This window comes from Topomyia yanbarensis, chromosome 2 (genome assembly GCF_030247195.1).
Source record: "Topomyia yanbarensis strain Yona2022 chromosome 2, ASM3024719v1, whole genome shotgun sequence".
NCBI classification, from domain to species: Eukaryota; Metazoa; Arthropoda; class Insecta; order Diptera; family Culicidae; genus Topomyia; species Topomyia yanbarensis.
The window spans coordinates 22,569,907-22,589,935 of NC_080671.1; the positions used below are offsets into that span (position 1 = coordinate 22,569,907).

At 37.7% G+C, this 20,029-nt stretch overlaps 1 protein-coding gene across 1 annotated transcript; it reads left to right on the forward strand.

Moving 5' to 3' along the window:
• Window positions 1-318: 318 nt before the first annotated feature.
• Window positions 319-15,055, forward strand: LOC131683036 (uncharacterized). The gene is made up of 5 exons (XM_058964857.1): window positions 319-439; window positions 503-1,345; window positions 14,240-14,437; window positions 14,507-14,638; window positions 14,722-15,055. The coding sequence occupies exons 1-5, from the start codon at window positions 410-412 to the stop codon at window positions 14,917-14,919; spliced, it is 1,401 nt and encodes a 466-aa protein (XP_058820840.1). The 5' UTR covers window positions 319-409; the 3' UTR covers window positions 14,920-15,055.
• The last annotated feature ends 4,974 nt before the right edge of the window (window positions 15,056-20,029 follow it).

Consider the following 20,029-nt stretch of genomic DNA (forward strand, 5'->3'; position numbering starts at 1 on the left):
CAATTGAGTAAATTACCGAGTAGCTAAAACAAAGCAACTCAAATTAATTGCTAATTTTGAACGCTTCCCACTGTATACGTAAATCAAATCATACTGAACCATAAACGCATATATCCACAAAGCATAGAAGCGCAAAAACGACTATCATTGAGTGAGCACGCAGAGGATGTGTGATTTTTTCTGTCTTCGTTTTGGTTGCTATTCCACTTCTATTTCCCATAGATTACGTTCACCTACGGCACCGAGAAAGGACCTTGTTGCACTCGCTACTAGCACGGAGCGTTGTCTGCGGTCGATCCCTGCTTCTTTTAGGGGCACGGCAGATGTTTGATCAGATGTTCCGGCAGCGATCGTAGTTGGCATCTGTTTGGTGGTTTGAAGTTCAGTTTTTCGGTGCTCGCTCGCCACAATGTCGCAAATAGAGTGTCTCCCGGTTGAGGTGATTTGGCTGCTGTAATCAAAACATTTCATTTACAAACAAATCGAACTTTGTCATTTTCAGGTGATGTGCTGCATATTCGATAAGCTTACCAGTTTGGAGCGAAAATCATTGCATTTGGTGTGTCGCGACTGGTATCGAATTCTGACGCGGAAGCACTATCTGTTGAGGCGTCAGCTGAAAGTGTACCCCGAAAATGTGGAATTGTTCGAAGCTGGAAGTGAGGCGTGGATCAAGTTTCCGTGTGTCAGTATTCGCGATGACGATTCTAGTCCTAAATCGGTGCGAAGGAGAAATTTTCTGAGTGCGCTTCGCCGAGCAGTTCTGTGTCAGCCCGTTTTAACCCACATCGAAGAGCTGGTGTTTGAATTTGTTCAAAGTGACCTGCTGCGTGAGTTGTTCGGTGAAACATGTGACGGTCAGCGGTTTCCAAATTTAAACTACTTAGTCGTTAGATGTTCTGAGTTCAGCTGTATGCCCGAAATTCGAACATGGCACTTTCCGAAATGTTTGACCCGGTTAGGGTTAGTGGTCAGTTGTCGGGAGGAGGTGCGATTGATCGAAGCTGTCGGTGCGCAGCTCGAAGAGCTGCTAATTGAAACAGTTAAGCTAGAACTTCTACTTGAGTGCTGTAATTTGCCGGTTTTCGAGAAACTGCGAACATTGAAGCTGATATCGGATACATTTTTCCCGGATCGATTCTCTGGTTCAAGTGATATTGGTGAAAACTTTGCAAGGACGTTAAATCGGCTGAAGAATCTTGCCATCGGTTTCCGACACAATGACTTTCGGTTGGGATATGCGCCTCTGCTGCAGAACTGTCAAAAGCTGGAGACGCTTTCGATTCTTGGGATGGATTTGGATGTTGGAGCATGCAACGCAATTGGACGGCTCGGTGGATTGAGGGTATGTGACTTATTTTAACTGTTGTATATGTTGGCAGTAATATTTTATTATTTGACTCGTGATTGTTTACTTTAGGTACTTCTTCCCCTGTAAGCGTGACATTTTTCTTTTTGCAATATATAGAAATATATAACATATCAAATTTGTAATTAGTAAATTCAGGAAAAGAGAGGAAAAGTGAAAATTTTAATATTTCTATGTAAACTTAAAAAATAAGTTCTACCGACTAAACGCTAACAGTGTTATTGTGCTCCCGAACGTAAGATTTTAGCGAAGCTTGTGTGATGCAGATTTGCCCTATAACCGAGTCCACTGGACGAGTTGGCCGATTGTGAGAAACGCGAATAAACATGTGATCCTCTCGATTGCCCGGTATGTTCAAACATAGTGGCTATGGATAGTTCAAGGATGTTGCATAGCCACATTAGGCAGAAAAATATTTTATTTTTCTTACTAAATGTTGTCCTATTGTATCTAAATAAAACATTGTCACTACCTAATGTGGCTATGCCACATCGTTTTCGTGATTGCTGTTCGACTTCGCTCCCGTTCAGGGACCGTTCATGAACCACGTAGACCGAAATTTGAAAATTTTTAACCCCCCTCCCCCCTAGTAGACCTTAGCAGACTTTTACCAATCCACCCCCCCCCCCGCCAAAAGTCTACGTAGACTTTTATTTTTTTTTATTCGCAGGAATTGTGAATTTAGCAAGAAGCACATTATAATGTTCAAGGTCGTCAAACGGTGGAATAACAAAATTCCCACAAGTTTCCTATCTCATGCCTCCACGCGAGTCTAAGTCTATTGATGACATTTGGTCCTTAGACCGGCGACGACTGGGTGCTATCAGCCTTCTGCCGATAGTAGCAGAATGAGAGGGTGCGAACAGATCTAGTCTAGGAAACATTGCCGTAAAAATGAATAGTTGATCGGAAATTAGCCCCAATACGACTAATCTGACTAGTATCTATGATCACGGGTCAATACTTATTGAAAATTCGCCGCGTCTGTTTTTATGAACCTAATTTCAAGCTCCGCTATTACTAACAAGCCCGTGCATCAGGTTAACAGTCCTTTATATTTCCCTTCAGTGTTCGTTATTATCGCTTGTATACTTGTATTCCATAAACAATCCGATATGGAAAATAAGTAATACTTTTCTTAATTTATGACATCTCGCGCTATTTTTGCCTGTATAATGTGTTATCACACGGTAGTTTTCAAGCCAATAAATATATCGTAGAGAAGAAGTAGCGAATTCTGTCCAAATACTGGTGCAATGAATAGTGATCCGGCCCAATACGCAGATAAGATTAGCTTTTCTAGGCAATACTCCCACGGTCGGCTGTGTGGAGTTCAAATTGCTTTTGTTTAGGGAACATAGTATACTCTCGGTAGCCGGCTGCCCAGAGTTTGAAATGAACCAAAAACTAAAAAAGATCTTCTCTTTTTCGAGTGATCGTGCACTCGAAGACTAACTAAACAACTACCTAATAAAATATGCTTTACAGGTCGCATCGCTTGCTTGGAGCGAATCCTAGACCTGATACCTTTCCAAACTACCAACTCCGCGACACCTATGGAAGAGTCTGATGAATCGTCGTCCTTCCGTTAAGTAGGTGGAGCATCAACACTTCCTGTCTACCTTATCCTTTATCCTTCCCCGTGAACGATGGAGATGGGGGCTGCCGGCAATGATGGCTATCATGCTGTTGAGGTTTCAATATGGATCGGATTGGTATGAATTCCTACTTACCATTACCTAAGCAACTCTTATTAGATAATCAGCAGTCAAACATGATGAAGTCAGTGTGCAATCCGCCAAAATCATCGTCACAACGCAACGCAACGCAACGCAAGAAGCACATTATAATGTTCAATTAAAAATAAGCGTTCAGATTTATTTCAAGCTTTTTAAATATTAAAGAAAGATTTTTCACATTGGTTTTTTGTCTATGATTGATCAAATCAATTAATACCGATTCAAGGTGCTTTCCAACATTTGTGTAGCGGAATACTTCTTTTCAAGGTTAGTCACTCAAATATATGTAAAAAAGATATATTGCTATAACTAGCTTAAATTTTGGCCGAAGTGCGACCTACACCAACAATGCAGAATTACTAAAAACTTTTTGAGCCTTACTGGTGCATTCAAAATTGTTAAATTATAAGAAACAATTAATAAAATAATAAACCAAACATGCACATAAATTTAACTTTTCGTGAACAAATTTCAATATTTCTAAGATAATAAGATAATCTAAATTGCCTTATTTGATTAAGGGAACGAAGCTATGTAAATCTTCCCAAAAGTATTTATATTTTTTATGTAATTAAAAGCCGTATCACCTTAGAGTATTATCGCAAAGTATCAAAGTTTAACTCCGAATATTTTCGAAGATAAATATAGTAGAGCCGGTTTGCACGGAGTTGCATAGGGTCAAGACGTAAAATTTAACGGGTGTTTAAAGATTTTAAATCAGTGTAAATGATTGCAAGAGAAACTGATTAACTCGAGTAAACACTTTGTTGTAGAAGTTTAACTACACTACTGCTTTAACCACCGAAATTATTAAATAAAAATAAAAAAATTAATCTACTTATTGTTAAAAATCGGGTGTTTTGTTGTTACAATGCTTAACTTTGAACCTTTTTTAACCTTTTATGGTTCATGCATTTAATGGTCCATGCATGTCTGCTAAAAAGTGGAGCTTCAGATGATTTCACAGTCAAAATTTTCCGACGAGAGGAATTTTTGGCGATCGTCTTTGGAACTGTCATTTTGCATTATTCCCAGATCAAAACTATATCAAAATATACGCAAGAAACAAAAACGTGTGAGGTTGTCCAAAAAAAAAAACGTGGGTTCTGGGTTGAGTGGTCGCTTAACGAGTAGTTACCTCAATAGTGTACTAGCTCTGAAGTTTCTGCATAAATACTGAATAGACCGATACTTTGAATACAACTCTCTTTAAATCCCATTTATAATTAGTAATACGAGAATAACAAAAAATAAAAGTCTACGTAGACTTTTTCAAAGACCCCCCCTCCCCCCTCGTAGACAAACGTAGACTTTTGCCAGACCCCCCCGTCCCCCCTATGAGTCTACGTGGTTTATGAACGGCCCCTCAGTCGAATTTAAATTTGATGATTGGGTATATCGGGTGAATGAGTGGATCACAGATTTTCTTGCTTTTTCGACAGCGAGTAGGCGTCCATCTCGACAGGCAGATCCTCAGCTGCTTTAAGCTTCTTCGGATTCTTGGACTCGGCTATGCGGCTCTTGCATTTTAACTTTATAAATAAATTAAAGAAATTTTCGACTTGCGCTCCTTTTCTGAATCTACAACACTAAAATAACATATTTCTAAAAGAAAGAAAAAATCCCGCTAATAGGGAAAGAAGTACCTAAAGTAAATAATTACCATTTGGCTTTTGGTTTATATTTAGTGTTGAATTCTTCCGACTTTTCAATATTATCTTTCATATATTTTTTGATTTTACAATAATTCACAAGGGTTTGCTGGAGTAAAATTCAATTCTGTAAAGTCTATACGAAAAAAGCCGACTTCGGATAAGATAACTATTTACTAGTTTAGAGATAAATAACAGCGTAGATATCAACAGAGCTGTAGCACCGTTTAAATTAGAATTTTGGCGCTGTCCATTTTGAAAATGAGTGTTTTCTTAAAATAGTCTTGACGCTTGATTCAGTGAATTGCTGCTAATTCTAATTCAGACCCAAAAAAAAATTACTGAAATATTACTGAGTACACCGTTATTGATTTTTAGTATTGAGCTTTTCTCTTTGTTTAACCCTTTATAAGGCAGTGGCAACTATATTGCCACCTTTTCGTTTCGTTCATAACGCAGAAATATGAAGTGAGAAGTGTTACAATCTTATGAAATGTACTTACTAGGAGTCTGGCAACACTTCTTATTACTTTTTATTGAGATACAGTGAAAAGTGTCAGATTGCTGAAGAGTTTTTTGAAAAAAATACGGCGATTTTCATTTGGATAATAAAATTAGCTCGATTTTGAAAGAAATACTCTAGACCCTATAAGTTGATGATGCAAATTTGTAAAAATTGCAAAGAAAAAAAATTAAATGATTAAATGAACGTCTGTAATCTGCGGTCTCATTTTTCAACTTATCCTCAGAATCCAGGGGTTATTAACTGTTAACCAGGTAATAACCAGTAACTCACCTTAATTTCTTTCTGAATTTCCGATCCAGCTCGATTTGTCTTTATATTTCCACCAATCTCGTTGGAAATATGTACATCAAACATTACGAAGACTGACGTTTTCTAACGGCGGTGCGGGCGGTACCAAGTATATTTTCAAAACATTATTTTATAACGAAATAAATGTAAATATATTCTAAACTAAGTGAAAGAACCGTGTTTCTATTAACATAACATCCATTAATAGCTACAAGCTCTGGGCCTTATAAAGACTTAAAATGCCTTCGGATTGAGCTAGATCTGGCATGTACGATTTTTTTATTTTTAAAAACTTTGAAGGATTGTGTATTCAGTATGTGTATCTGAACGACAACAATGCCCCAATACATATACATATAATGATGATTTAAGCCCCAAAAATATTCCTGGAATTTTACACTTTCATGACTACGAAAATTGCACTTTTCGCATATGTTTTACTTCTCGCCTACAACACATTCGCTCTCTCCACTTTATTCACCCATAACTTCTCATAACGTTCCTCTTACTGCTAATATCTCAGTTTTTCATTTGCACTATTTACTTCTCATTCTCATTTTTCAACTTTTAGAATTTTCTTTTCACGTATCATCTTCCACCTTTTGCTTTTCATGTTTTACTATTCGATTTATACTTTGTACGTTTTGTTTCCACTTTTCATTATTACTTTTTACATTCTAATGTATACTGACATTTTACTCTTTACTTTTTACTATTTGCTATTTAATTTTTACTACTTACTACTTTTTTATTTTTGTTTATTCATTAATTTATTTATTTATTGGAGTAGCTTATTTATTTATTGGAAAAAGCCCATTTGAGTTGAACACACATTAGCTCGTATTTTCGTACCAACAGATATTACTTAATCCTAGTGATACATAATATTCCTCAAAGCAATATATATAACAAACTTAAAATTAACAGTCTGACAATAATAAAATAACAATGTATTCTTATACATTTATTAGTTTATGGGTCAAGTTTTGAAAATATCGCTGTAAAAGCGTTAAAGGGAAATACGGGACAAGTTAAAATCAAAGGACGTATAACATCTTTTACTTTTTACTTTTCACTTTTTACTTTTGACTTTAGACTTTACGCTTTGTACTTTGTACTTTGTACTTTGTACTTTGCACTTTGTACTTTGTACTTTTTACTTTTTACTTGTCCTTCGTTTCTTTTACCGTGTCACCTGCCACTTGCACTTGCCACTTGTCACTTGCCACTTGCCACTTGCCACTTGCCACTTGCCACTTGCCACTTGCCACTTGCCACTTGCCACTTGCCACTTGCCACTTGCCACTTGCCACTTGCCACTTGCCACTTGCCACTTGCCACTTGCCACTTGCCACTTGCCACTTGCCACTTGCCACTTGCCACTTGCCACTTGCCACTTGCCACTTGCCACTTGCCACTTGCCACTTGCCACTTGCCACTTGCCACTTGCCACTTGCCACTTGCCACTTGCCACTTGCCACTTGCCACTTGCCACTTGCCACTTGCCACTTGCCACTTGCCACTTGCCACTTGCCACTTGCCACTTGCCACTTGCCACTTGCCACTTGCCACTTGCCACTTGCCACTTGCCACTTGCCACTTGCCACTTGCCACTTGCCACTTGCCACTTGCCACTTGCCACTTGCCACTTGCCACTTGCCACTTGCCACTTGCCACTTGCCACTTGCCACTTGCCACTTGCCACTTGCCACTTGCCACTTGCCAATTGCCACTTGCCACTGGTCACTTGCCACTTCCCAAGCAGCACCGCTTGTTGACTAGCAGTTTCTACAACAAAATTCGTTGAAAAGAAGCGTACATAAACCATTATTCAACTGATTTAGCAACTTAAAAAGCGCACCAGGAAAAGTTTATGGTTATGCAACAAACCGCGGCCATTACAAGTGTTGCTTGGGTTGCCACTTGTCAGTTGTCACTTTGTAATGTGTTTTGGCGCTTAGCGCAGGTTGGAACAGCTGCATGAGGTCACACTATATGGCCATTCACCTCCGATAAAGAACTACCATCCCTGACCAACCTGCAGTGCCCCCTTATGGACCATCCATAAATAACGTAGCATTATATGGGGGAGTTTTGTATTTTGTGATGATGTTTGACGACAGGAGGGGGGGGGAAAGGGGTCATGTCATGCTACGTAACTTTTTAAAGGGGAATAACTAGCGATGTTTTTTTTAATTTTGCGGGGTCAAGGGGGGGGGGGGGAGAATTATTGTCAAGCTACGTAATTACCAGGGGGGGGGGTATATAGAGGTTTGTAACGATATGCTACAATGGGGGAAAGGGGTGTTGAAAATCGTTCAAAAAATGCTGCGTCATTTATGGATGATCCAGTATGCCGTGTTTACTTGAGCCCGAAACTGGGTAGAGTTCTTGATCTGGAACCAAGTCACTTTGAGCGGAGGCGACATTGGGGAAGATTATGTGGGTTCTGTGGTCAAATGCTTGCAGGGAAGTACCCATTATACAAAGTAAAGTTTTCGGTACAGTTTTGACGTAGGACTACGTCTTTGTTTTCGATATGGGGGTGCACTTTCCAAATTATAAAAAAATGGTATCTATCAAAAAGTGGTCCATCTCACGATAAATTTTCAAATTATTTGCACATATCGCCCCGAAATACTTCTAAGAATAGATTCCAATAGATAAACCCAACGATTTTTGATATCATAGCATTAAAAAATTAAATAATGTGAACCTAGTCAAAATATCTCGAATTTACACACAGAAGATAGCGTTTCCCAAGTCCAGCACGACAGATTTGTGTACCTAGCGCGCCACGTTTCTATGAATGGCGTCATCATCGACTATTTAAAGAACGGATTTGGCCGGACAAGCTCAGTTGCATGTTGAACGGCAGGCGGAGCACATCATTGCGCTGTATTTTCACAGGTAGTGTAGCAGAATTAGAAGTCCATTACACTGGCTGTGGAGGTACGCTACTCAGTACACTATGCTTTCTTTTGTCTTGTGCTCGTTTCCAGCACGCTTTTATGTAAAATCTCGAGCACAATTATTCGTACACAAAATCGTTTGTACATTCGAGCTCCATTTGCAAACACGGTAAACATAGTGTCGTGGTACTAGGTGTCTCTTTCGCTCTACCCATCATCATCAGCGTAGGTAGGTATTATATCTAATTTCTTAGCAGGGTTACCATATTCATATATTTTTCTGCATTGTTGCAGATTTTTTTTCACAATTTTTGATCACAGATTTTTTTCACAGATGGCAGATTTTTGGCATTTTGATGAAAATTTCACAGATTTTTGGAAATATCACAGATTTTTTTCACAGATTGGTAAAAAGATATTTTTGACCGAAAACAGATTTCAATGTGGCATCTCTGTTTGCTAGCGTTTGCATGCGTAACCTGCATGATAGCAATCTGTGCTTTCGTTGCGCATAGACGAAAACAACAAATTTACGCGGATCTATAGAAAACACAACGAAAGTTTATTATTTACGTTCGTTCAATTCATTGCTTCATTTCTCTTTTCACGTGATTCATTTCCACTCAGCCTATCCTATTTTGACTCTGCTACATACATACTACTACAAAACCTGGTACATACTACAAAACCTATTTATGAATGAATACACTGCCACTCGAAAAACCGTTGCAAAAACGCATCTAAGTTCATATATAAAATTGTTTTCGATTCTTGTATATTTATAATTTTGATATATGATATGCGTACTTTAGGAAAGTTACAATAATAGCAAAATATAACTAGAAAGCTTGGTCTATACATGAAATGTGATTATATTGTCTAAAATTTTATTTTTTTTGCTGGTCCGGATTTTTTACCAGACATAATCAAAAAGTTTTTACAATTTTTAAAAGCTGATGTTGTGCTATAAAAATTTAGGTGCAGATATTAGTTCGGTCACGGTTTTCTATCTTCTTTCTTCGGATCTTCTCAAATAAGTTTAATCGGATTCAAACACCTACTACAATTGAAATGACCTGATAACCAAGAGGATTTGGTTCAATATGTAACATTCGATGTTGATTGGTTGTGCATAAAATATACGTAAGAAATATGTTTGATTTATTATTACTCTAAATATACTAAAAAAATAAAAATTTTACATTAAGTAGTATAGTCCTACGTCAGCAGGTGGGCATCACTCAAATTAATAGTGATACAACACCCTGATGTGGCATACAACAAAAAGGGGCCTACCACAATAGATCAAAACACTGGTCGCAGTGGAATATGTACCCAACAACAAAAAATAGTCCTACGTCTATAGTTCGTGCAACCCCATAGGTCTGCCTCTTGTAGTTTTCTTATTTTTGGCCACTCAACATTATTTCATATTTTCTTCACGAATAGAATCGATAATTCTGTGTAGTAGCTTCGGTTTGTTTACATCCCTCGATTAATTTTTTTGAGGTTACTTTTTTTCTTTGCTATGTTTTTCTTCTGTAAAAAATAAACGAAAGAACGACTTAATCCACCTATCAGTGCGCTGAGACATTTTTTACACATATCCCTGTTGGATTATTCAATAGTTTGCATAACTCATCTGAAGAAGGCACTCAACAACAGATGTGATGAATACAGTTTTTTTAGTTCTGTACGTATAAAACCTCGAATAAACTGAATAAATTATAGACAATCAATAAAACGAATGAAATTTTGAAAAAAATTGCGATTTTTTTTGGGGAAATTAATAAAAGAAAACATATGAACAGATAAGTAATATTAATCAAATGAAGAAACTGAATAAAATGCATGAACTGAAAAAGAATAAATTAAATGAAATGAATGAAATACATTAAATAAATTAAATAAATTAAATGAATTTAAGAATTAAATAAAATAATTAAATTATATTCTTTAATTGAATTCATCTACATCACAAAATAAGTTGTCGGAGGGGAGCTTTGCGAAAATATTGTTTAGATAAGGCAATATTACATGAACATTGAACGAATATACTAACACTCCCTGAATCACCATAACATTTTTTTAAAATGTGCTTTTTTACCGAATTAGCTTTACCCCAAACACGCCCCCCATAAAATAAATTAAATTAAATACGAATAAAATTAACTAAATAAATTAAATGAATAAAATTTATATCATAATAAAAATAAATAAAACGAACAATACGAATGAAGTGGATAAAATTAATAAAGTGCAATATACACTACCCGTCAAAAGTTTAATGTCACCCTACAATGTTAATGTATTATTCAAAAAGATATGGTTTTCTTAATTTATTTGCTCTTAATTAATATTATTTATTATTATTTTTCGACCCATTTCCTTACGATAGACACATAAAATATATAGTTTTTCTTCGCTTTTCAATAATGAGATGATAAGATTCGAATTAGGTCAATTTAAATATAAAAATCTTTCTACTTACCTTTTTGTATAGAAAAATATAAAAAACAATTTGGAATATAATTTTTGGAGTGAGCTCTCTCAACACTAAGATGTTACGCGTATTATGTATTCGACGTGTCGAAAGAATACAACCTGGCATAACAAGTTTGTTTGTTATCTTCGCGTCGAACCCCCTCCTACACTCTGACCAGTAGCGTGTAGCAATATAGTCAAGACGCACGTGCTTGACAAAGTCTACTGAGAAACCCACTCAATTATGTAAAATTAAAAAAGTAAGTGAACTTAAACTTTTGACCGGTAGTGTATAATTTAAATGAATTATTTGAATTTTACGATTAATTCAATTAATATTCAATTTATAATTGTGTTGAAACAGTGAATAATACTATGTTTTGCTTTTGTGAAAAAATTGCCTTAAATTTGTATTAGATGCTTTAGAAAAGTGTTTTTCAACCGGGGGTAAATTCACTCACAGGGGTACGGCAGATGGTGAATTATGCCGGGTAAATTTCAACTTGTTATCCTAATATTTGCATCGAATTCCTGTCTCTATGTTATAGAGTCAATAATTCGATGGAAATATTAGGATAACAAGTTGAAATTTACCCGGCATAATTCACCATCTGCCGTACCCCTGTGAGTGAATTCACCCCCTGTAGAAAAACACTGTTCTATAGCATCTAATTCAAATTAAAGTATCATTCGCTGGTTGAAAAACATTGTTTTAGAAGCTTTAGAATTCTTTAATTTTGGCGTAAAGTAGCCCCCCGGTGACGGTAACTAAATTAGTTAGGGGCCATTCATATACCACGTGGCCCAAAAACCTTCGATTTTGACCCCCTCCTTCCCCTACATGGACAAGCGTGGACAATTCATGTATACCTACCCTCACCCCCCCCCCCCCCTCCATACAATGTCCACGTGGACTTTCCCGAGGTTTTTGTCAAGTAATATCATTAACATGGTTTCCAATTTCAGGTATTCGTATTGTGTGGGACTGTTTTGATACTTACTGTAACCTGAAAAATCGAATTAAAAAATAGTTCAATCTTTGTAGGTTTTTTGAGAAATTTGTGAAAGTTACAAGCATTAAAAATTGTATGCCTAAAAGACACTTTTTTGCATTCATTATAATACACAACATTCAAGTAAACTTCAATTTGTTCATGTAAAATTAACAACATTATTTAAAATTCTAAATTAGTTGAAAATTATATAGAAAATTGAATCAAGTTTTTTCAGGAGCATTTTGCCCGGTGCTGTTTTCCCCTGATTTTGTGACGATATGCACATGCTATGCTGTTAGGGACTCTTTAAGTGTTGCACAGTTTTGGAATGATTTTAAACATCAAACGCTTAAGCCTATGATGACACAATTTTTTTTCTGACATCATTGAGAAAAAAATATATGTATGAGTCCACGTGGACTATTTCTATACTACCACCCCCCTCTCCCTGGACAAGCGTGGATTTTTTCGAACCCCCTACCCTCCCCCAAATTGTCCACGTAGTATATGGATGGCCCCCTATGAAATTTGCGCTTCGTTTATGTTTCATCAGAATCCGCCATTAACTTAGTGACATACTAAGCCAAACTAAGTTTCGAATTATTCAATTCTCATCAGTTTAATCAGAGCTTCTTTTCTTGAGGGACATCACAGTCCTACATGATGCCCCTCAAGAAAAGGGGTTTGCTCAGAAACACATACAGTGTTTTCGTTTTTTTCAGCTAGCCTCAATCCGGTGCTAGCTTAGTCATCTTAGAACTTTTTCAACTCTACACACTGTATAGCTAACCATAAATCTTCGTAGGAATAAAAGTAATTTAATAAACAGTTCCATGACCTATGAAGAGTTCATGATATAATAAAAAAACAAAATGCAAAACTGGACATATTATAACGATTAACCTAAAAACGTTATGCTATATTTTTTCCGACAAAAGTTAGTGTCGGTTTCTGATGAGGCGAAGCCGAAACGCAACCGTGTAACTAAAAACGTTTATCGGAGCAGTAATAAAGCCGTTGTACTTCATATAGAGTAGGTTTAGGGGAATTTTTTTTCGCGCAAATTTTAGTATATGGAGAACTTTGGAGCCAGTGCAATGACTCTACTGATGCTTCTTAGGCGAACTTCAGCGTATTATAATGAGTATGATTATTTGCGTGATATAAATTAGTTGTGAACTACTCCGAAGACCCGTTTTTAACAGTCCCCTTTGGTGTATTTTTGGTTGACAAAATGCGGGAAATGACAAAATATATTTATTTATTTTCTTTTATAAACCGAAGCTGTTGATATTTTCAACATTATTCCGTGTACATAGACTCATAACCCTGGCTGGTTGACGAAATCGGGTCCATAAACTGACAAAATTAGGGGATGATAAAAACGGGTCTTCACTATATTCAGATATTGTCAAACGGAATATCTGATCGAAATGCGAATTCGTTAAGTCTGTTATTCCGTTGAACAACATAAAAAATCTTAAAACCAAAATTTCCTTCAAAAATAAAAAATTTAAAATATGTTGCGTATTGTAACATTCTGGAAATAAATAAAATTTGGTTTTTATAAACTTCTGTAGAAGTATGTTCTTATCTTACGATTTATTTTCTTGGGCCAGGCAATCCAGCAGACAAAAGAAATTTAAACTTATACCCATTTCTGTACCAAATAATGAAAAAAGCACACGATCACGTAATAAAAAAACTTTTTTGCTGAATGAGAATACGAAGAATATCTTAAATAAGAAGAACAAGAATTAGATTGTCTTTAAAAAAATTAAGATGGATAAATATTTCTTCTGAAACTTGTTTATCGACACTTCTTTCTCACACTCCCTTTCTCTCTCTCTCTCTCTCTCTCTCTCTCTCTCTCTCTCTCTCTTTCTATCTCTTTTTCTCGAAACTGAAATCAAACCTGATCAAGCTCTAGGCAGGATAAGGGAAATATTGTACAATTTTTTTGTCGAAATGAATAAAAGAAATGCATAGAAAGAATAGCTCATGTTAAAAAGAAGGAATAAATCCACAGAATGTTTAGATTAATAATTATAAATATTGTAAATATTGTAATTTATTAAATTTAAAACAAATCAAATCACATTTGCTACAAATTAGTTCGTATTTTTATATTTCCCTATTAGGTTTATGCAGTCAAATTGCATGGGCATTCGTCTAAGTATCACTATCGGACAAATTGTTTTTAGACCAAAAACAGTCAGTCCAATGGCTCGATCGGTAAAATAATTTTAGCTCTTATTATTTTTTTTACTTCAGAAATTGGAACTCCTGCTTCGCATCGAAAAGGACAGCGAGCTGATCTCGTGGAACTTCCAGAATTTAATCAGTATGCACACCTACGTATGGAATCTGGCCCCACTGGGAGAGAACTTACCGTCGCTCGAAGTGATTCGAATCTCAAATTACACCATTAGAGAAGGCAGATTCAGCGTTCAACCTGCCGAGAAAATTTATGTACGTATAATCCCCGAATCGTAAATTTGACTCGTGAAAGATGAACCCCCCTGTTTCTTCCGCCTTCAGCTACAACGATATTTCAGCCACTTTCAAACGATTGTAAAACTGTTCCTGTACGACATCTATCTCGAAGAGGATCTGCTGCTTCAATTCCCCACGATGAAGGTTCGAGAAGTTGTCCTTCGCTGCGTTCGAACGGTAAATGATAACACAACCAAACTGCCTTTTCGCTTGTACAGCTAAGCCACGATCACCCGATTACCATTGCATCTCATTAACAGAGCTCACTCATCCTGGACATCATCTACGAGCGGGCACCGAAGGTCTTTTACGTGTACTTTTGGGACTGCTGCTTTCTCGTCAGCCCCCGGGCCAAAATTCCATCCTTCGAAGAGTTGCGCCGTCTGCTGCCGCACGTCCGCATCTCGCATTCCAGTAGCAAGATCATCACCGTGGATTACGGGCAGATACTTTCTTGATGAAGAAATATATTCCGTTCCCCCTGCGGGTGTCCATCGCCGAAGCCACTGCGGCGGAGTTTGAGTAGTGGTGATCGGTCGGATGATCGGTTCATTCGGTGCCGCCATCGACAAAAAAAAGTGTAGAAACAGTTATTCGTCCGAAAGCCTTCCAGCCCTCAAACGGGCTGCTGTCCTTACCCAGCGCTTGACCTGTCCAAATGCCGAAAAATACTGATCACGATCCTTCGATTGGGCCCTCAAAAAAAAAAAAGGTTAGCCGGTGGTATTATCGAAAAATTAGAAAATCAATCAAGACCTCGAAGGCGTTTTGCGTTTGATGGAAGCTCATTTAAATATTTATTAGGTTGGCTGCCAAAAGGTGCTGCTGTTGTTTTTTTGATGGCTTTTCGTATTCGAGTGTGGTGTGCTACTGTGCGGAGGCAAGTGTTCGCAGGTTGAGTAGTTTATTTTATCTAGGCATTAACTGAAAGCGACACACCCGTATCTTCAACTAGCAATAAAGTTATATGTTCAATCATGCTTAAATCTATGGTTAAGATTGTTTCGAATGATCGGTAGTATGTCAATGTTTTATAACTGAAATAACGATCGGTTCAGCAACACTGGATGACATCGTTTTCTTAGAATCGGTTCCTTTTTTATCTTTTATCACAGACTCGTAAAAATACTTGAAGCTGGCCAGACGGTAGGATGATTGGGAACTAACCCTGAGCTACCAAGTTACGCACGCTATTCTGAAGGACCAATCAGTGGCGTATGTATAGTTATTTCGGACGGCAGGGTTTAACAGTGTGGCGATAAAAGGTAACTTTTCTGCTCTCGAAAAGGTTTTTTTTGCTTTTTGTTTCTAGGTAGCAAATGCGGGATTTCAGTATCCTGAAACAATGCAGCGGTCCAGTTTAAATGTTCCGAAAATTGAACTGGAACTTGTAACTAAAATCGGTAGTTTTACCTATACCTACATACATACAAACTATCATCTTTTATTTGAGTTAATTTTGTGAGAAGATTATGATTAAAATGTAGGTTGCGCATTTCATGCTTTTGTCCGAAGAGGACAGATAAGTTCCAGCCAAAATTGAAATGAACGTCGTCGTATATGAAGAATCCAACCCGAGCGCATCGTATAGGCATTACCAGTCCAGAACTCGATCACAACGATAATTTCCTCCGTCTGGTCATCTGAGAATGATCAGTGCAGCGAACCGGGAGATTAATGTCTGGTTCTGCCCTTCTGGCGTAGGCTTGCTGTATGGAGGAACTGCAGCGTGTAGGTATCGTTGTAGACAATTTGCTGCAACGACATCGCCATTATCGTCATCACTGTCATCATCGAGGACGCGTCAACCGTCTGCGGTTTTTTTTCGTTGTGATCACGGTACGTAGCACAGTAGCGATTCTGCATTAACGCTTTGCTCGCCTACTGCGCATCATTAACTGGTGCTTGGGCGTCTCCATTACAATTTTTCATCTTGTCTCGCACAATGGGAGTGTTCGGAAAAGATAAATACTCTTTTTTGGGTTGTTTATTTTCAGTCCTTTGATGTCGGGAACGCTGTGTCGTCGAGCTGGGAACTGGGGTCATTATGTCATTGTGGATCACATGTCTGGATACCTGTCATCAAATTTGTCCAGATAAATGAGAAACAATACAGGTTTCAGTAACTGTTTCATATGAGAAAGTACAAGTATACAATGTTGTATTTTTCGATTTCGTTCTCCATTTCATCTCAACTCGTGAAATTCGCTGTGCTTCTCCTGAGTAATTGATGATCTTGTATTCCTCACCTTTCCACAAACTTTGGGATTTGGAGAATCCGATTCCAGTTTTAGGAAAAGTTGTTTGGTGCATGATTAAGATCTTCTCGAGGAGATCATACATGGGAAACAAAATCATTCTGCACTAGAGTGATAAGAAAAAAAATAACTCCTATCGGCCTACCCTTGAGTCGATGCCTAGTCCCACCAGGAGCACTTGCACCAAATTTGAAGCAAATCGGACAAGTCTTGCTACCGGACCAGCATGCCTGAAGTTTGAATGGGATTTTTTGACAATTTACATGGAGAAAAACCACTAGCTTGCATTTTCGTTGCTAGGTGGCACTGTATGCATCGTATTATAACTGTAAGTGAAAATAAGAAAGATAATTTAATCGTCTACAACTTTGTCGAAGACTGCTAGCCAATCCGGCTTTGTTAAAAGAAGTTATTAAACTTTTAGCGAAATGATGTCTGAGATTGTTTTGCATGGGACCTAGCAGTGCATGGTTGTGTATCAGTACTTAATTGGCATGAGCTGAACATTTTTGTGAAATAATGGTTAGGTTTAGCTCAATAGCATGCTCAGAAGAATTATAGTGAATAATTTAAGTCATGTTTTGGTTAGAACATTTTAATTCCACATGTTACCGCATAGAGGACCCCAACATTATCTCCTTATTAAACTGTCTCTCCAAAGTTCTCGAAAAGCTGGTCTACAACGTCAGTATGCAGCTGCATCCCACAGTATCTCGGAGTATCAATACTGGTTTGTCACGAAACGATCAATAACTTCTAACCTAATAGCTTACACTTCTAAATTGTTTCCTGCTGTCGAAAAGCGTCATCAAGTGGACGCAATTTATATCGATTTTTCAAAAGCTTTCGACAAAGTACCGCACAACATCGCAATTCTGAAATTAAAGCGTTTAGGATTTCCTACCTGGCTGACTAACACGCGCTCAAGTACATTCAGAACAACCACAGGTGTCCCGCAAGGCAGTAATCTGGGCCCACTTATTTTTAGTTTATTTATTAACGATATCTGTAGTCGGATCAAGTGTGGGCAATTGCTAAACCGCTGACGATCTCAAAATCGGCCGAACTATCGCTTAGGCACTTGCCGCCGTAGTGCTTCAAGTAGATATCTGTATTATTCACGAATCGTGCACGTTTAACGAAATGGAAGTCAATGTTAATAAATGCAAAACAATTAGTTTCGGACGCTTGCTGACTCCAGAACGTTATGAGTATAGCCTAGAAGGAAGAACAATTCAAAGCATCGACTCGATCCGTGATTTGGGAGTGCTCTTCGATAGGAAGTTGAGCTTTTCCGACAACTGCTAAGCCTTTCGGAATGCGGAACACGGCGGACTTCGATGATTTCTTTGCACTAAATGTACTGTGCCCTGATCAGAAGGGTTCTGGAGTATGCTGTGCAAGTGTGGGTACCATACCATGCTGTTCAAAGTGACCGACTAGAACATATACAAAGATGTTTTGTGCGATTCGCTATCAGAAAACTTCCATGGAATGATCCAGTTGTATTGCCTTCTTATCCCGATAGATGTATGCTACTCGGTCTGCAGACTCTGCAAAGAGTTTTTGTTTTCGACTTGCTATCAGGTAATATCCACAGTCCCGATCTTCTCTCGGGCGTTAATTTGTATGCACCTCCCCGTATTATTCGTAACCCTACTCTGTTGTGCATCCCAAGACACCGTACGTCAAGTGGACAAAATAATCCACTGGAAAGACGTCGATTTAAGGACATTATACATGCGAGCCAAAACATAGCTTCTACGCCGCACACACCCCTCTCCCCTGCCTAACCGTGAATCTGACATGAGCAAATATAAAAATACGTTTTTCAATACACTAACCTTGCCGGTGAACCACGAAACTGCTACTTGAGAAAGCTAGAACATTTTCCTATATAATCAACCCGAGTTTTTGACGGAATTCCATCTGTAGCTCTTATTTTGTGCGAAAATATCACCCCTCTTCACTTGGGGTTTCTTTTCGAAACACTTATTTTTCTTCTCATTATTAGTGCACTTTTTCAAATGCACTTTAATCACATACCACTGCAAAAACAGCCACGAAACTTTAATTGTTTACTAACAAAACTTCAAATTTTCTGTCAATGTGCAGATGACCGAAGGAAAATGTTCGAAAACTCTCATTTGTGCGTTTTAATTTTCACTTCGAATTCCATTTTTTCTCAATATAAACAAGCGCGTCGGTGCCTAGCAACAAGCGTTCGTTGCTGGCCTCCACATATTTTCATCTTAAAGAAACTGCTTCAGTGTTTGAAAAAAAAAGTTAAAAAATAAAAAAATATTCTCAACGAATTCAGTATGTTTTATTGAAAACATAATGTTTGTTCTTCAGAAAACGTCAATGAATATTGGAGAAGGAGCCCTGGTCAGCCATACGACGCAATTTGGTCGCGATTACAGTTTTCGAATACCTTCCCATTCCCGCTGTAGGAATACTAGTGGGCGGGTTTATAGAAATATAAAAAATATACTTGAGTGTAAATTGTGACATTTACCGTAACTTCCTGTCTACTTAAAACGTTGAAACGGTACACGACTGACGTTACGGTAACGGGTATAACAAACAAATTTTAATGTGAAAATATGCTTTTAATCACAGTAGGCTGATGAAAAAAGTGGATTCAATCGAAGAATTATTGTAGCGCCGAACAGTCGCACGTTTTAGTGAATCCAATTAAAAAATTCAATAGTCGCGCGTGCAATGAAACGTTATTTCAAGGCGTTATTTCTCGTGACATGTGATTGAAATACACTGTCATGAATCTGGTTTGGGGTTGAAGCTCGACAAGTCTTTCAAAATTTTCAATTACCAGTGGGTTCATAACCTCACATCGAATAAGTAAACGAGAGGAGAGATCCCAGAATCGGTCTTTTAAAGGAATAACTCCCGCTAGTACTTTAAGACTCATCGTATGGGTCGACTGCATGCAACCTAAGGCGATTCGTAAACAACGATACTGTATCCGTTCCAGTTTAATAATGTGAGTGTTCGCAGCTGAACGGAAACAGATGCACCCATATTTCATTACTGAAAGTATTGTTGTTTGATACAATCTTATCATGTCTCTTGGGTGAGAACCCCACCAAGATCCGGTTATTGTTCGGAGAAAATTTATCCTTTGTTGGCACTTCTTTATCAGATACCTAATGTGGCCTCCCCATGTACCTTTAGAATCGAACCAAATTCCGAGATATTTAAAGGACATGACTTGGGCTATCGTTCTACCAACCAACTGAAGCTGAAGCTGAGCTGGATCATGCTTCCTTGAAAAAACAACCAACTCTGT